This window comes from Glossina fuscipes, unplaced genomic scaffold (genome assembly GCF_014805625.2).
Source record: "Glossina fuscipes isolate IAEA_lab_2018 unplaced genomic scaffold, Yale_Gfus_2 2, whole genome shotgun sequence".
Taxonomy (NCBI): Eukaryota; Metazoa; Arthropoda; class Insecta; order Diptera; family Glossinidae; genus Glossina; species Glossina fuscipes.
In genome coordinates, this window is record NW_023998416.1 from 26,919,892 (window position 1) to 26,939,629 (window position 19,738).

Genomic DNA, 19,738 nt, shown 5'->3' on the forward strand with positions numbered 1-19,738 from the left:
CTATGCACACAATGTTATGTATACAGATACAATATTTCATTTTCCAAAAATTTTTTTTCTCATAATTAATAGTTGATTTTTCTTCTTTTTATAAATTGTTCTACTTTCTCTCTCTATATCTCTATCTCTCTCTCTCTCTCTCTCTTTCTCTCTTTAATTTAAACTCAAAAAGTAAAATAATTCAGATATTTATTATTTTCACAGCACATTTTTCATTGACAATTGTTTATCTCAATTAAATTTTTTTTTTTCACTTTTGCTATTATTATTATTATTATTATTATTAATTTAATTTTACTTTTATTTACCTTTTTTTTGTTTTTTTTTTTTTTTTGTTTTTCTTCTTCCCTTCTGAATGTAATGAATACCCACAAGTTGTCAAAGTAAAACTATTAAAAATCATTACATATTTTGTACAATAGTGTATCTGTAGTATGCAAAATGCATTTAATTGAATTCTTATACAGATTTTTCCATTACTTCAAAATTCAACTTAATAATAAAATCTTAAACTCTTATACGATATTTTCAATAAATTATAATCACATACATATACACATCGTCTTTCATCACGTATACAACAGCACTGTATGTATGCTTTCATAACAATTTTTCATAAAATATAATCAAATTTGTAGCTTTAAAGATTCATCCCTCTTTGTAAAATCCGGAATCAAAATCTACTTGAAACGTTTTTTAATTTAATTAATATTAAGTAAAATATAAACGAACGCACTCTAAATCTATCGTAAGAATGATTGAAATAAATGATTATCGAATTCTCATTTAATTTATTTACCATATAAAAAATGGACGTATCTATTGGGACTTATTGGACATTGGACTATATTATCTATAAAAATACGTTAAAAAAAAACAGAAAAAAAAAAAAAAAAAAACTTGATTTACATACACAGCCACTTTTATCGCTGCTACAAATGCTACAAAAGCACTGGACTATTGGCAAAAGAACTTACTTTTACTCTATCTACGGCCAGCTAGAGGAATTCCATTTGGAAATATGCAGACGTTTAATATTGAAAACTTCCGGACATACCTTGGGCAGCCGCCAAAGGTTAAGGTTATTTGTATCAAATCATTTTTGTTTTTTTGTTTTTTTTTTTTCTTTTTCTTTTTAATTATATATATCTTCATATCAGATACATTAAATTATGGGCAGCTAGAAGTTATAATATTATATGGAAAACATTTGAAAGCTCTCTGTAATGAGTGTTCTTCGTCAAAAAGCAGACTTTCGTCTGATAAACGTATCAATCAACTTACCCAAGTAAGTTTAATCTATGGGTAGCTAAATAGGTTTCAATCATAGATAAGGCTATATTGAAGGCATTTTGATATCAAGGCGGCAAGGTATCCTTGAAAATATTTCTCTTAAGCATTGACTTACGGCCAATAGGTTTTGATTACTTATTTAGCAAACAATGTTCCACGCAAGAGATAATATATAGTAAATCGTCAAGAGCGAGTGACCGGGAGTGAACATTATAACCCCTTTCCCTTTAAAAGACAGCAAATTTATTGCTATCGTTAACCCTGCTTTAATGTCATTGAGATTTGCTTATGCTAGAAATGATTGGGATTGAAGCAAACGTTATTCCAAGGAAAAATTGTATGAAATTTCCTTATATCCGTTTCTCTCATCTCTGATTCATTATATTTTTTGTTTATTTCTTCATAGCCTTATTTCACAATTTGCATATAAGTTAAGAAAGTCTTTAAAGAAACGCCATAAAATTGGAGGGAACTTTTCCCTCCTAATCGATTTTATTTCCAGCTTTCCAACGCCATTGTCTTAAGCACTTGGAAGTTAACATTAAGATAAATGTAAAGGACTTCCCGTGCTTTTGTCATTATTATGGTTGACTAATGGCAATTTTGAAAATGTAAAAAATTATAGCGAAAGTAGTAAGAAACTAAAAGAAGCTAAAGAAGCTCCTCCGTAAGTCAAATAATTGCCATTAATTGATTGATTCATTCACTGATTGATTTCATGAATAATGAAAGTGAGCAACAATTCAGTCAGATATCATTCGATTAACGCGCAAATGTTCAAAATATTATTGGGGAGAAATATTTCAACTTTTTAAATATTTATATAGATGAACTTATATATTGAATATCGAGAAATATCTGCTGATAGATCTATGTATATGCTTAAGTACAAAAATGATTGAAATTTTTTTAAACGTACTTGAGAAACGCTTTTTGTTTCGTGTTTATATGCATGGATATGAGCTTAATTTTATTAAAGTTTATGGAAATATAAGGCCTGCATTATATGCGGCATAATTTCCCATCCTCTTCTTCTATTATGATGTTATTAGAATTTCGTAATGCGTATCTTCTTTATAGTTTGCCGATTTTCTTATTTTCTTCATTGCTATCATCATCACCATCATCATCATCATCATCGTCATCATCATTAGCACCATTGTCGATGCCATCAGTTCCAATATTATCGATAAGACCACTGCGATCATCATCGATCTGTATCTTCTGATGCGACGAATTGCGTGAGTGCTTCTTATGATTAATTGAATAACCGGTAACGGTGCCATTGCTACTGGAAATTGAGGGCACTTGTACCTGATGTTCATTATTACACCCTGCTATTGGGGAATTTAAGATATGATTGAGTTCTTTGGAGTTGGTGCGACGGTGCCGCAAAATGCTTAAAGTGCTTTCCGGTGTTGCCGTCGTTATAACAGGAAGCGCGGCTGTGGGCGTAATTGCTATCGCATTATTACTACCTGCTGTGCTAAGAGAAACCTTCGTGTTTAAGTCTTTTGAATTGTTGCGTGAATGGCCTCGCGATACGGCCTCGGTTGTTTCATTGGAGTTTTTCTGCTTGCCCTCCACTACATTTTTGAGCAAATTGACATTTTTCTTATTGTGACCGCGTAGGAACTCGGGATCGAAACGTATATTATTGGGCATATAAATTTGATCGTAAGAATGATTGCGTGAATGCTTGCGCACAAAATGACCGCAACCAGTGGTGAGTTCATCTTCGTCCTCCTCATCTGCTTGCGGCTTTAATTGATTTTGAATATAGCGTATACTTAAGGCAGGATCATCTCGTGATATCGAATTACTTTGGGCTAATAGCTTTGTGCGGAATTCAGCGTTAAGATCGCTTGAGTTATTCCGTGAATGCATATGTATTTTCTTAAGATTGCGAAATTTCGATGATTCCCCAACATCCATATTAGCCACATTAGTGTTATGATCCTTAGCGAAGCTACGTATCATTTTCACGTCACACGATGCACTGCGGAAATGTTTTTTCGATTTTGTTTGTACGGTTGAAGACGGTGTCACCACTATAGTATTATTGCATTTGTCGTAACTAAAAACGCGAAATAAACACAATTTGCTTTCATTATATAAAATAGAGAATATTCAATAATAAACACTTACCCATATTCTAATTGTATTGTACGTGAATCATTTCGCGAATGACGGAATGTCTCCTCTTTATGTGCCAAGTCATCATCATTCTCATAATTAAGACTCGTCTCTGGACCATAAATTTTTTCATCAAATACTTTAATAAAAATTTTGCGAACAAAAAAAAAAAAAAATTATTTAAAAAAACAACTTTTTATTTAATCAACACTTACGCTTATCGAGACTAATAATGGAGCCAATTACAGGATCATGGGTATTTAGAGGCTTCGTTTTATCCAAATGTCTACGTCTGCGCACCAACCACCAATCGACAATGAATATCCCTAATGCGATAATTTTTACTGAAGCACATAAACCTACATATCTATAGAAAGTGAAAAAATGGTCATATTTTACTTTATTCTAAAAATCTTTCTTGATATAAATAATTAAAAGGACAACTTTCATTGGAGCAAATCTTTCGTTATACTACGATTTCTTTCGATTTTTCTTTACTTACTTGTATCTGAATTTTTCAATGTCGTATATTAAGCAACGCCCACCTTTCTCACCGCATGTAGATTTCCATAACAAACATGTAGAATCGATTAGATTACCGAATAAAATAGGTGCTGGAATATAGCCGAATAATCGAAATATCACGAATTGCATACCCAATGCAAAAGAACGTTCTTCTTCGGAAACAGAACGCAAAACAATCATCAGTAAAGGCATTTGTGTAGCTGCCACTATGAAGGTCATAAAAAATAATAATATAAGAAATGGATAAATCGTTCGGCAAGGTGTGGTACAGGGACCGGCAGTGGCAACAGGAACAACTGTGACTTCATCAAAATGTCCGTTAACATTTAAGGCTTGTGCTTGACTACCGCCAGTGCGAGTGCCACGAAATATGCTACTGGATGTATTCGCATGAACACCTGAAATCAATATCGTTAAAAAAAAAGGTATTCTTCATTATTATCTCATATATAGTTGTAAGACTTTATTAATTACATATATACGGTAATCCATTAGCCTTTTTGGCAAGTGTACATGAATAGAGACTAATGAACATATTTATCGAGATATGTAAGTTGGATCTTATATCTTTCATAGTCTAATCGTTGGAACAAGAAACATAAGACAATAACCTAACAATACTAAAATGACTGCCTTTGTCCCCAGTTACAGAAAGATATTTCGAATTCAAAATCCCTCGTCGACTTTTTCTTAATAAATATTAATTCACTAAGTTAACAACCTTTGAAATACTTCTTTTTAGAACTGGAACATTACTTTAACGATTGGCAGAGGTTTCGCCTTCAAATTGCTTTAAAGGAAAAAGTTGAACCAAAATTTTCATTCAATTTTCTCAATAGAATTTCATTTCAAAAATACTTCTTTTAAGACCTCGAATCCCATTAAATTAATTAAGTTCGACGCTTCTAACAAAAATATCGACAGATGAAAGAACATAATTAATGTGAATGATTAAAGGGTGAGAAATTTATACGTGAGATATTATGCCTCTTTACATGATGATCCTGCATGCATATGTTATACTTACAGGCACAATTAGTGTAATTCGAACTTGAAGAGAATGCTGTGCAACCAGCATGACATGGACTAAAATAGGTTAAACCGTTATTGCCGCATACAGGTTCCACATCACTGGTTAGGCATTCGCATCCGAAATTACATGCCGCCGTTAGATTAACTTGAAATGGTTCAATTGAAGCATGCTTAGTATTATTATAATACGGTATAGTTGTGCCGGCCATCTTTAAGTTATCGCATCCCAGAAAGAAGAGCAAAGCGTAACAGCCCAAACAGACGATATTCGAGACCAGTACAAAAGTCACTGCACCTTTTGGTTTCAATTGAAATCGTTTTAATATGCAACCACCAATAAAAATGCCAATGCAAGCTCCAGGTATGGCAATGGAACCGGTAAACACGCTTGCCTGACTTTTGCCTAAACTGAATTGAGTTTCCAAATATTTTGGTAGAAAGACGACGAATCCCGATACAATCATCAATTCCATGCATGCACCCAAACAGGTAACAATATACACGGGATTAGTGACCAAACGTAACATTGATTGCGGTATGTCTGCGGTATACAAAATTTAAATTTGAGATCAGGTCTGACTTGTATATGACAATATACAATATGTATATGTATGTATATATATACATATACCTTTGATATCCTTTCCGTATCCTGTGTCAATTATCGGCTTCTCAGTTTCCTCTTTAGCAGTGACAGCCACAATTTCTTTTCGGATTTTACCCATTTCATCAGTATTTCTAGGCAAACTATTTGAATTATTCGGGATAGCTGGCTGTACCAGTACGGAAGTTTTTCGTATTTTTTTCTTTTCATGTGTAAGTACCTGTAAAGAATAGTAATTTTGTAACTGTTATTTATATATCACGTGAGCAATAATTATTATTATTATTATTATACTTTAGGGAATGAGAAGAATGGTATCGCCACAATTAATAGCATGACACCACATAGTAAAAAACCACCCCACCACATGCCTACCCATCGCCTATCGCCTGGATCTGCAAACATTTCGTATTTTTAATATGAAATATTATCTTCATTATGTAAATTTTCTTCATTTTCATACCAATGGAAATGATAGATGACGACAACGAATCCATGTGAAAGGATAATAAATAGGCGCCTAATAAGAAGCCGACGACAGGACCAAAAGCAGCCATACTATACATACAACCTATGTACATGGAAGAGCTTTCCGTTTTTACATGGTCATCGACATATGTTGTACCTAACGTAAATAATGGACTACCGCCGCATCCTAGCAGCAGCTGAGCAATTACAAAAAGTAGCACAGGGCCAAATGTTGACAACTTCACCTCCAAGCAATTATCTTCACGCAAAGTGTGCGGCGCCAGAGGTGGATTTGACAAACCACTCGATAATCTCCCTAAATCCATATCTTGGTTACGAATCAAAGCACTACGACAAATATTGTCACTAGTCTCGTTGATAATGGTAACTCCAGGATTCAGTTCGCCCGTAAAATGGGGCACCATAAAAATTAACGAGCCTACGCCCATAATAACAGCGCCTGTAAAAATTTAAAAATAACAAATTTTATATTTATTTATTTATTTAATTTTTTTTTTTGCTTACCAATTCCAATCCAAACCGGAATATGGCGCCTACTTCCTAAATAACTAACAAATATTACGGTTATCACATTTCCAATTTCATAGCTGGAAGCTATCAGTCCCGAATAACTTGAGGGTATTTCAAAGCGTTTCTCAATTGTCGTTATTACTGAATTGATGTATCCTGAACTAAGTGCCTGCTGCAAAGTGACCAACATAGACAGTAACAGCACAAATATCTTAATGCGAGCATATTTTTGTATGCCGCGCGGTCGACATCCCAAAATGCCGCAATCTTGTGACTGCAAATCATTGTCATCGTTATTGAGGCCACAGGCGTTATTATTATTGCTAGTTGTCGCTGCCGCAGTCGCATATGGACCATGCAAATTACTATGATTGTGAAGTGCATTGCTGCTGCACAAGACAGCCGAAGATTGACGACTATGACATTTAATAACGGTGTCACTGGAACAGGAGGAAGCTTTTGTTTGTAGATTGCGGGTATTGTTCGCGAGAACAATGGCTGTTGTTTTGGCAGTACTACTAATGGCCTCTGGCCTATGATTATCTTGTGCTATATCAATACTGCTGTCATCACCACTGTTCGTTTCCGAGTAGAGACCTGTCATTTGGTACATTGACTCTTGACGCCTGCAAAAGCCAAAAATAAAACTTTGAAATTTAATTTAATGCAATCGATTCTCTTTCCTATCTTTCCGTTGTGCTACACTTATTAATTATATAACTCAAGTAAATGTATTCTCGCCTGACAGAAATATTGACTCTATGCACAAGTCATAAGCAAAAATACGCTATTATTACGTGAAACGAATGCTTCAATTTACGTGTCTTTCGAATGTATCTCGAATTATCTGTCCGTATCACTCGATTGGCAATATTAGACGGCTGTGTGTTACAATGCATTATTAAAAAAGTTCTGAAAGGAACTTTTAAAGGTAAACTAGAGTTTTATCTTTTCATAATAATTTACTCACAGATATATGCTCGATTTTTTTTTTTAAGTGTCACTATTCAACTGCCTTCATGTTAAGCAAATCCCGTCTTATACGTGTCTTCAAGAATGTTTAACATTTCCGCGTATCTCTCTTATCTGCTAGCTTTTCGGGCAATTTTTGTTCTCTCTTCTATTCTTCATTCAAACTTACACACTTTGCCATATCTTTAATAGGGTAATAAATTCTTCTCGAAAACGTAACTATCTTGAGTCTTTGTAGGCTATCTACTTATACAGTTTTTAGGTATTATAAGATAAATGAAAAACCTATTGCGACAGATAGCAAGTCAGGAAAATGAAATGAATGTCGATCAGAAGAAGTAACGTCTAATGAAGGCACGGAGGAGCTGTGAGTTTTCTCTGGACCGTCTTTGCCATTGAAATCAACCGCCATTTACTATTTTATTGTAGTTATCTCCTTATTGGCAAGCGCAAGAACACCAGCTGTTAATAATGTTCCTCATAGGTACTTTCTTTGGGTTGGCGCTGCTTGCAATTCATTACATGCCGTTAATCTCTCTGAAGCTAAATGACAGAATCATTTGACTTGTCCGCCGGCTTTTATGTCAATGACGCATACCATAATAATATATAACTCAATAACCACATGGGACGACATATAGAAGTCGAGACTTTTGATTTTGTAAGACAATGGAAAAATCTAAAATGCCATGAGATAATTCAAAAAGCACTTGACTATTTCTTATACCGAAGAAAGTCAGCCTGGGGTAGTTTACCCGTCCAGATGCCATATGCTTCTTATGTTCTTAGAATATTCAGTGTCGCAAAATTGTAGAGAGATCGTAAGTAATTGTGAACATGTACAGATCAAATCTATCAATGAATCTTATGCGGAAGATTATCGGTCATTTGCAAACGATAGCAAAAATTGATGAAAAATTTTGTACACTGTCAGCATCATCTAAAGCTTTAGAGACCTATTGCCCAATTGAAGTGGTCGCCATTTGCTTCAAAATCATTTTGTGTGCATTTAATTACTTGCCAAAGATCGATTAAATAATAGATCGACTCCTCTCATTCAAAAGGGGAAAACTGATTACGTATAGTATTTTCGAATCGGTCTAAGCTGAAACATAACCTAATTCTTGTGAATTTAATGCCTTTGTAAGATTTGCGTGGCATTGTCATAATGGGAAAAGCATTGCCTGACTATTTGTTACAGTTAGTGAGAAATCTACTAATATCGATATTTATGTTTGTTTGTAGTTTGATAAAAAGTATTTAAAAACATCTGTCTCCATTGTAATCATTTAAATTCTGTTTACACATAACGTAGATATAAAGATAATCTTATGTTAGAAAGTCAGAGTTAATGCAAAGGATGATTAAGATAATTAACGACGTTTTTTATGGGCAAAAAAATTGAAAAAAATAAATTTTTTTTTTGGCTACTTTGTGTACTTTCGTGCCTTAAATTAAATTTATTGCATGTTTCTTTTTAACACGTAGTAGTGTACATATCTATATAAGCTGCAACCCGAACGAGTGATATATGATAAACAGGCTTTTTATAAGCTTTTCAGAGACCTGGGCAAAAACATAAATTGTCGGGTCTTTTTGTTTTCTCTTGTCTATAAAAAAAATCACAAATGAATGTTAGTATCTCGAGCACTTTCTTCAGCATCGCCTGTCGAAGAAAATTTAACGCTGCAATTACCTAATTGAGGCCCCGATTATTGGTACAGTACCACTGATGCATGAATACCCATTCCGCTAAAAAAAAAAAATTGTAGGAAATTTAATGAAAACACTTTCAAAATTTGTTTTTGTAAAGATGGACGGAAATATCAGAGAAATAAACGGACAGACCGACAGACATGCACGGACAGTTTGACTCAGAAAGTGTTGCTGAATTAGTTTGTATGTTTGTATAGCTAGATCTATCTCTCTCTGGCTCTTGCGTTCGTCCGCAGTTAAACTTAACATGCACTTACCACAAGTGTAGGGTGTAAAAATAAAAAAAATTAATTATTTTTCAAAAATTTTGCAATTTAAAACTAAACGAATTAAAATACTTTTATTTGCCCCTTAAATTTATTTACTTCATCTCCATGTCGAAATGTTGTCTACAGGAAAATTGTATGAGTTTTAAAAAGAGATGACACTCACTACGGATAAATGTTCCAATAAAACATACCGTAATAATGGCTTTCACTTAGCATCACTGACGATTACTTCATTAACTTTAATCCATGAAAATACGTAAGGTTTTGCTTTACATATAATGAAGGCTTAAGAGGGAGACCACTCTAACAGTGTAAAAACAAAAGGTGATTTTCAACAATTTTCTTTTTTGTGGAAGACTCGATATACTCGACTTTTGTATAATTGGCTTGCATTTGAATAAACAAAGTAACTTGTAAACGGTGTCAAAGTAAATTTAAATTTAATTATCCAAGAGTTCTACCATCTCACTTAACGGACCTCTGCAAACTCCATAGCATAGAGCTTTGTTAAGTGGCCAGGATGAAGATATAATTGGACTTGGAAGCCGTCGTCCGTCCAAACTACGAAATACAACATACTTTAGTGAACACCTAATAAATCTATATAAAAATATGTTGCAACCCAGCTTCGGTTTTCCAGAGCCATTTTTTCCAAACTTTTACTTCTTTTAACTATTTTTTTAATTTTCTTCTGATGCGGTTAAACCAAAAAGCTCAAACGCTATTCACTTATATCACGTGATTTTATATGGAGTTACCTTCTACACAAGCTAAACGAATTCAAACCCGATTTTCAAAAACTATTTTTACAAAATTTTTGAAATTTGGTATTTTATAGCATATATCGACTATGAGAAAATAGTCGAGTGCGCGCAAACTCAAAAAAAAAAAAAAAATGCCAACGATATTCATACGCAACATAGGTAAAAATAAGTACCTTTTTTTTTGCTATCACTACAAGTAAAAACATTATATTACGGCACAGATCCCCTACATCACTTCTCTTAGCACAATTGTTTATATAACAATTTACCAAAACAAAATATTATACGAACGATAGTGTCGAAGAGTGGTCCGAGAGCGTTAATGTTTGAGTCAAAATACTTTAAAAATTTCCGCTCATACAAGCATGTATGGACAGACAGGGAGATAGACAAGCTAAGACCGATTCACAATCACGATCGATACTTATCGGTATAATAAAAGATGGGCACATCCTAAGTCCTTCTGGATGATGTACACATCCGCACGAATCTAATATAATGTTGTACCACACCCCTTAAGAGGAGATATTCAAAAAATGAAAAAAAAAATATATATATATATATATGCAATAAGTAACTTCCATACCGGGCTGCCTATATAACTACAATGTATCTCGATGTCCTCATTCTGCGGGCAAACATGCCGAACGGCACAGACTAGGTATGTGAATCTTTGTATCTAAAGGTAATTTCATTGAAACTGCGCGTATTGGTTATTAAGTGCAATATTCCTTATATGGCGATATATCGTTTTTCGATATTAGCATTACATCAATGTAAGCAGACTTTGAGAACAAATGAAAGCCGAGATCACATATGGTTGATTGCTCGCATCAAACAAGTAATAAAATTTTTGAAATTTTTCCATCTTTCTCATATAACACAAGAATGAACAAAGAATTCATAAACATGTAACAAATTCCAACAATTCAAAGCTCAACACTTTGAATGTGTCTGATGTTGTCAAATTTGTCACTTGATCTTTTGTGAAAAAAATCGCAATCTGAATTAATCGAAAGAGCGATGTTCTACTTTTAATATTTCACGGGTATAACCAATCAACGAAATTCTATCTGTCTTACGCGACATTGATACCTTTTTGATTGCTTTAAAGTGAGAGACGACTCATTAAAGGATCAAGTATTTTTGATTTTCTATTATAGTTCTTTTGTTTGAACCCTGCAAATGATCTCATCTAACATGCTAGGTAGGTCATTTTTGTACCTTTTGAAAGCAACGCAGGTGTTTTTTACAAAACATTTGAAAATATTTTCTAAAAAACATCTGTGCTGCTTAACGAGCTTAATGAGAATGTGGCGCCCATTTTATCAATAGTTTTCTCATTACTTCATCAGCTAGGATTTCGTATCTTAATGATCGATGATAACAAAGAATTTTCACAATAATAACACATGGGGGATGACGTGGACCCTCAACGAAAATAATTCATTTACATGCCATAGAGTAATAATCCCTAATAGCAAATCATGAAAAATCTCTTCTTCTTTTAAGCAAATAATCAATTCCCTAACTGACTTTGCAAACTTTTCTTCCTTTGTATTTTTATAATAAAACAAACTATGTTCCTTTTGCATCAGCTACTACAGTACTACTAACAAGTTTTAATAATTGCATCGCTTGTGGTAATGGTAAAATGTATGTTAAGTTTGTCGGAATGGGCGCAAAACTTAATATATAAATGTGTAGATGGGATGAATGAGACTCCATGCTTTTTTTGTTCAAAGTAAACGATTCAGAAAATGGTTCCGATTTACGCCTACCTATCTATCCGTACGTCCACGCAGTATAGTGCACAATCCAGAGTCCATTTTGACAAAAATTTTGTACACCGAAGTGTTTTCATCCCTAAAGTCAGTCGTACCAATAACGGATTGAATAAAATTGTTTTTATAATTAATCCCCTAGATAAGGCATGGCAAAGTATTGTCAAATGGCATACTTAATGGTTCAGTTTTGCCGAATTACCTTAATTGATTATTATCGGTCGATTCAGAATTTACATTAAGATACCTTACGGTATTTGTGGTAAAGAACATATACATTAAGTTTGCACGGATGCATACAATCCGTAGAAGGCGTTGCAATCTACCCACCTTTTATTATAACGAAGCTAAACTTGTCTGTCTCTCTGTCCGTCCGTCCGTCCATCCATCTGATATCTGTCTATGTATTCTTGCATTCAACCTACAACAGATCGCAATTTTTGCTATGTTTTAATGACGTGTTTGGGCCCAAAGACAAACACTATTGAGAATAATTCAGAACGGAATACGTCCCATATAAAGCCTTACTTTGAAAGACTTTTATGTAAATGATTTTATGTAAACGACATAACAAAAATTTGATTGAATCAAATTTTTCCCTTTTTCGCATGTAGGCGTGTAGGTGTGTTTGTAAGCGTGCCACAATCATTTTAGAAATTCTACCTAGCAATTAAACCTTGATGAGAAATTCAACGATAATAAGAGAGGGGCACACTTGCAAGGAGGGACTGCTAGAAGCGTTTTAATGGACGATCTCATTGCATTATATTACATATATACACTATCGTGTCTGTCATGCATATATTGTAAATATTCTAAGTACAATGAAAGTGTCGATTTCTTCTTCAAGCTTCTTTGGTAAATAAACCGAAACATAATAATAATAATAATAATAATAATAATAATAATAATAATAGTTATACAACCATGCTAAAGGCAATTAACGGGAAATTGATAACGACTTTTAAATAACTATGTCTGATACATTTACTCTTCTGAGTAGTTGATGTGAACGACACAAATTAATATCGATTTTTTCCATTAACTTCATAATAATCAATACTTTAAAGAGAAAGAAAGTGAACTACTTGCTCTGCTCGACATATATCAGAGTGTGTCGGTGTTTACATAACGTTGATGGTTGCAAAATTAAAAAGTGCATGCGGAAAAGTAAGAGTACGTGTATGCATTAAAATAATTCAAAAAAAAAAAAAAAAAAAAAAAACAAAAAGCATGCAATATTAGGCTTCCTGTGTTCTTCTCTTGCCATACTTTTCCCTTTAACTTAATAAATATTTTGAAAACTCGCCAAAAAGAAAAAAGAAAGGAAAGAAAATAACTCAACTAATTTAAAGTCGTCGTGTCCTTTCATATTGGCCAAGTATTTTTACCTTGTCATAACACAATAAAAAAAACTTTTATGATATAGTTTACTTGAAAATGGTAGAATGAGTTACATGAGTATGTCACATACGATTTCCTTTAAGATAAATATTCGACTTTTCCTATATTGAATTTTACATTGATGTGATTAGATTACGTTAATAATATTACACCCGTTACAAGTATATGGATAGAAACGCAGTTATATGCAAACAAGGTCGGCGAGAAAAACGAAAAAAGTCCAGATAAGTGTTCGATCGGTAGTTCTTCGTTAAGACTGTTGAGATGACGTTTACGGCTTCAAAAATGTATATGGAAAACATTCGATCCTTGCTCCTTTCATCTTTCATTCATCAAACTAAATTCACATATCATTTAAATTGTTCCGTAAGCTCGTCCGCAATAAAATTTATTTCTTTACCTCATTATTTAAGTAGAGTTCGAACTTTTTCCTAATAAAATCTCCTTTTAAAATTCAAAAATCTGCTAAACCGAACAAGAATTTAGTTCACCATTACCAGAAAAACAGAAAAAGCAAACAGAGGGCTTAATATGTCCACATCGATTTTGACAGGAAGATATTATTCAATACGGTATACGATCGATATAATGAGCGAATCAATCTACGCTTAACGTAGTGGTTAGGAAATTAAAAGGCGGGATGTAATTTTCTTCGTTCTTGTTATTTTTAAAAACTGTTACCATTTGCTGAGACAGTAAACCACTGCATCATTTCAAGTCTGACTAAAATCATCGACATCAGTTAAACTTTTTGGCCAGAAATTCCAGTATAGATATAATAAAATTTTCGGTCCAAAAAGGACGATCGGCAATACCTTTCGTATCCAAAACATCAAATTTAAATAATGATTTTCGAAATCCATTGACTTCGTTTTGAAAAGTCACTAATGGCTGATTAGAACGTGGATGTAGATGTTACCTTAAGTTCTTCCCAATAATTTCATCAAATCTGAAAATGATATTTTTTAAAAATCAAATTACGAACTCTATAAACAATGGTAACTAACAGCTGCTCTAGACAAATTTTTCGAACTCTGCAAAGAACTACGACGCATGCATTTAATAATTCATATGAAATGCGAGTTTTCATCGACTCGAATTTTCAAAATTATTGTTTAAAAAAATTTTCGGATGTTTTTTAATTTACAGTTTGAATCTATTTTAAATGAAATTTCTTTTCCTCTGCAAAAACATATCCTCCGAGCTAGTGCAACGAAAATGTCATCTTCATTTTTTTTTCTCATTTTTTTCATCTTGAACCTAATAAGCTTGCTTGCAAAATATAAACATATTCACTTTAATTTTAAAAGGAATTAATTTTGTGTGTTTCACATTCGTTCTGATTCGAACGTGAAATTTTTCTAATTATTATTTGCATTTTTAACTTACCTGTGATCCTTTCGATGTGTATTAGTACTATTGTTATGCACACAATATGTCGTATCACCGGACGACCTGGGTCCGTCTTCCTTGCAGTTGAAGCCCTGAGTGGCGTTCATTATATTAACACCGTGTTTATGTTGCAGTACGCTATCCTGTTCAAATGTTGGATTCACATACTGTTGATCCGTTTTTTTATTAATTGCATTGGCTTTTTCCGAACGCTTACCGAGCGTCATAATGTTGTACGCATCCAAAAATGCCTACCATTGAAGCAGTGAACAACTCTATATTATAATTTGAGGAGTTTTTAGCAAAACGGCCATAAGAGAAGAAAGTTTTCATATCTCCTTGCTCCTAGCGTTTTACGATCTTAAAAGTTCTAGATACATATTTATTTATATATCAATATATGCGATAAGAGAGACATTTACGGTAATGGGCTTCACCATAGATGGTACGTAAAGTGAAAGTGGAATCTACTGATTTTCTTTGTACATAAATTCGAAAAGCGGCGAAAATGGAAATAATGCAAAAGAAAAAGTTAATGACTTATCGGATATCGGCAGTTGTTTGAAGTCGAGTAAAGCTATATTTTTTGATCGGTATCAATTGCTCTACTGGCCCAGATTGAGACTTCTGGAATGAAATTTCCCAAACCACTCTTGCTTCAATGTCGCCTAAATGATAGATGTAAAAAAAGTAAATCTTTTCTTCGTTCTGATATTACAAAGCATCCCATTTAAATGAATACGTGTTTCCGATAATGTTTCCTTTGCTGATACATATAAAATTTCGAAAGATTTTCTTTGTTTTCTGATAAGAAAAACATATCCACATACATACAAACATTGTTCACATGTTTTTCTTTGTAAGTGCTGCAAGTTGCATGACAAATTCAATATACTCCAAACCGGTCATATATGAAGACTTAAAAGTGCCGAAAAGAATTATCTTTACCTATTGTTAAAAAAGAGAGAAGCATCTAAATTACGCTATCCATTTCCCTTTTAAAGCGAATTCACATAAAAGAAGAAAAAAATTTATGGACGAGTTATAAGTAAGAAATAAACATCAATAACAATCAATGAGCGAATCAAAACAAATAACTCACTTAATATTAGGAATCTCTACGCAATGAATCGTTTCAGATTGATTTGTTTAAAGAAGCATTTATTTATTAAAATTTAGAAAATATGCTCACGTATATACGAATGTAATTAATTTGTAGGCATCTACGGTTCGACCTAATACATAAACTTCTTCACTTATTCTTTGTTCGATTTTTGGATTCGTATTCAAGAACAATAGAAGCCGAATATAATTCTAACTGATGCTAATATGTTGGCATAATTTGGCCATTTTCATCGTTTCATTTTCTTTTTTTTTTCTCTTTTTGCAATATATTTTTTAATTAATGATAATTAATTAGATTTATATATATTTTCTGTTTAAACATAGATTTTTTTTTTCTCAATGCAACATACACTAACACTCGGGTAATTAACCTGCAGATAGCAGTTCTGCTGTTCACTCGCGCACACACATCATAAAATTTCTTATTGTTGTTGCTCCCATTCTAATGATTGTTACGTATTTTGATGCAAAACAATCTATCCATACTTTATGGCCACTTATGCATACGTACTTGCATCTATATATTCTTATTACCGTGTTGTTGTTATATTTTACACTCTTGCATAGAAACAAATACTCTTAATCCGTATAGCAAAAAAAAAAATTTTAAATCAAGAAAAACAAAGCACATCCGCATCCAATCGTCTTTTACCCACTACACATACGAATTGACCAACCAACAACAATAAACTGAGACAAAAAAAAAGTTGATTGAAATATTTGTCGAACACAATAATCAGGGATGAAAAATCACGGCACCGTTATTATATAAAGCATTCTCTAAAAAGGTACTTTCATAATTTATTATATTTATTTATTTTTACCTTACTTACGGAACGTATTAATAGATTTTCATATACGTTGGTTAATTCATAATTAATGTTGTATATCAAAAAAACATTACATTTTTACTTCTTTCCCAAATATTATATAGATAATATATTATATATTATTTTTCTGATTCACATTCGTTTGAAAGTGTCTAAAGGAAATCAATTTAATAAGGTTAGAGAGTAAAACATCTAAGTACTCCAAGTGCAATAATGAGTTAATTTAATGTGAACTAATTTAGACTTTAAAAGTTGAATGATTTCTTCTCTTCATAGTGGTTTGTTTAATATACTCTCGTCGATATATTTGAAGTTTTCATAGTTCAAGGGAGCCTTGATATCGTTAAGTATTATCACGACAAATAACTCAATATTCTATCGTATCCGAACAATACAGAACACTATATATAAGTTTAAGTATTTTTAAATTTCTTCTAGTACATACGAAATCAACCCTGTGCAACTTATGATTTTGCTTTTACTTTAACGATTGTATCTCCCAAAATAACAAATCTTTCCTTTGTTTCGTCTTTTACCAATTTTCATCAAAATAATCCGTTAGGTCTTTCTAAATGTGTCCTGTCTTCCCCTAATCAAGTGACAAATATGATTCCGAAGAAAAAAATTCGATGTCTTATTTGCCAATCTGCAGCGAAAAATGGAGTCTCCTTTTTATATACACGAATGTATAAGACCTCAATTTTTTTAAACATAAATTGTTCAATTTTGAAAGTATGTATCTTCTTCTTCTACAATTCAGCAAATCAAAAACCGAAGATTCGCTACGTTGCATAAAAAAGGTTCAATGCGAATACGAAGTTCTTTGTTTAAACCTTAATAAAGTTATTAATAAAGTTATTTAATTCTGAAAGCATATATATAATTGGGCGCTAAAGATATGCCAAGTATATCATCACTTTTCTTTCATTAAAATGATTGAGTGTATTGTGGCAACCATAAAAACATACAATGATAACAATACGAGATATTGAAGATATTTACCAGCTGTGCTAATGAATGTTATTTTATCGTATCTAAGCAGCGGTGCAATTTTTCGTATTGTTGCGAAATTAAGTAACACATTAGCTGGTGAGCAAGGGTGACGTTATTTTTTGTTTTAGGTTTTAATATAACAAAGGTTAGGTTTTAATATAAATAAGTCGTACGAAGTCCACGGATGTTATGATATGTACCGGCTATTCATTAGTTTTTTGCCTGATGAACTAACTGCTCCAAAATCACACACACAGGAGCGATATTCTTTTGCCGGCTTACGAATTCTTTAATAAAAATGCCTTGAAACCAAAACTTTTTCGAACATAATAACGTTTGAATAGGACTGTCAATATTGAACGAAGCAATATCTCTCTGACGTGCGGAACTAAACTTAAAAGCACTGTATTTCCTCGCATCATCCTCTGAGAGCTTATTTCTGAAGTACTTCGCAACCGCTTCCGTGCGGATTTACCCCGGTCTTAGGTCAATCATATCGCACTGCCAGCAAGAGTAGTTAAAGAAGATCAACTGCTACTGCTCTTTTGGAGTTTTGTAATCCAATTTACAAAGCATTTTCCAACAAATTGTTTTGTTTATGATCGGTTGGTTTTTCGAACAGTATGAATGCCTGGTTCAGTACCTATCTCTCTGGTCACAACCAACGGGTAACGCAGAATTCTTGCCAACTACAGAGTAATTGTCGTCACTTCTGGTGTGCCTTAGAGCAGTCATGTTGGTCCGCTTTTATTTATTTTATATGCGAATGACCTTCCTAAGTGTATTCAACATTCCCGTGTTTTAATGTTTGCAAACGACGGTAATCTTTCCCTATCCTTTGATACATGATACTAAATTTCTTCAGAATGATCTTGAGAACCTGTGTTTATAGTGTGCAATCCATTGCATACATCTTTCATAAGACCAATTTCTGAATACTCCTCGGTAGTTTGACTGCCATGTGTGAGTCAAATTGTCAATTGTAGCAAAGATCTTCCTTCATGCGTTTCAGTTATTTGAATTATACTTAAATTTTTCATTTCATTGGAAATTGGAAAAAAAGAAACTAACACTTGCATATAATTTGTTAAGCGCACTGGCCGTGATATTTAAAACAATAGCATAAACAACTTTGTTAGTCATAAAGCAACGATAGAAAATTCCAAGTTTAAACTATTTACATAGGTAGAAGGGAAAATGGTCGTATTATTATTATAATATGTAAAAAATACAGATAAAGATTTTCTTTTATTAAAACAATCATAATAATAAAATCATAATAAATCATTTTTTTCGTGATTGGTCTTGCAGTTGCTTCGATTGCTTGGAGAAGAAACAACTATTTAGTAGTAGCGGAGTCGCTAGCCATTGTTTCAAATGTTGATGGCACAGTACATGCAATAGAGAGACCACTGGACGAAGCAAGAGTGAATAATGTAGCAAATAGTGAAATGAGAAATGTAAAACATAATAAGAAAGACGGACAATGCAACGCAAGAGAGAAAATTTTAAAGATGATTTTTCAAAAACGCTTAAAACTTTAGATAATGGCTGCGAAGAATTCATAGTCTGAATATACTTAATATTCATGTTAATACATGTAATTTTGTGTAATATATTCACGTATATGAATTTATTAATTTTTTAATTAACAGCATATAAGTACAAGTACAGCATAAGCATAGTATATAAGTATAAAGTAAGTAAAGCGCGTTTATAATCTGAAGTAAAAGTTTCATTCCAAAGTGTTAATGCAGATAAGGAATAGTTGCTTAAATTTCGATGAAAAGCGCCAGGACCTGTTCTTTGATCTATTTATTACGATGTATATACGAGTATATTTGTATATATATGTACAGATGTATATTCACACCTCTCTGTATATATATATATATATATA

At 32.8% G+C, this 19,738-nt stretch overlaps 1 protein-coding gene across 13 annotated transcripts; it reads right to left on the reverse strand.

Annotated features, from left to right (window-relative positions):
- Nucleotides 1–318: 318 nt before the first annotated feature.
- LOC119633159 (solute carrier organic anion transporter family member 4A1) lies at nt 319–16,689 on the reverse strand. Of its 13 annotated transcripts, none has more exons than XM_038026490.1 (12): nt 15,993–16,302; nt 15,725–15,885; nt 14,888–15,656; nt 6,584–7,215; nt 6,054–6,518; nt 5,885–5,985; nt 5,618–5,810; nt 4,982–5,527; nt 3,932–4,352; nt 3,645–3,796; nt 3,442–3,568; nt 319–3,370 (listed from the first exon to the last, which is right to left on the reverse strand). In XM_038026490.1, exons 3-12 carry the CDS (start codon nt 15,115–15,117, stop codon nt 2,368–2,370), a joined length of 3,870 nt encoding a protein of 1,289 aa, XP_037882418.1. In that variant the 5' UTR covers nt 15,118–15,656; nt 15,725–15,885; nt 15,993–16,302; the 3' UTR covers nt 319–2,367. The 13 variants fall into 13 exon arrangements, with proteins under 13 accessions (XP_037882418.1, XP_037882423.1, XP_037882432.1 ...); XM_038026495.1 differs by having other exon boundaries at nt 14,888–15,165; nt 15,721–15,885; XM_038026504.1 differs by lacking the exons at nt 15,725–15,885; nt 15,993–16,302 and adding an exon at nt 16,550–16,689 and having other exon boundaries at nt 14,888–15,141.
- Nucleotides 16,690–19,738: the final 3,049 nt, after the last annotated feature.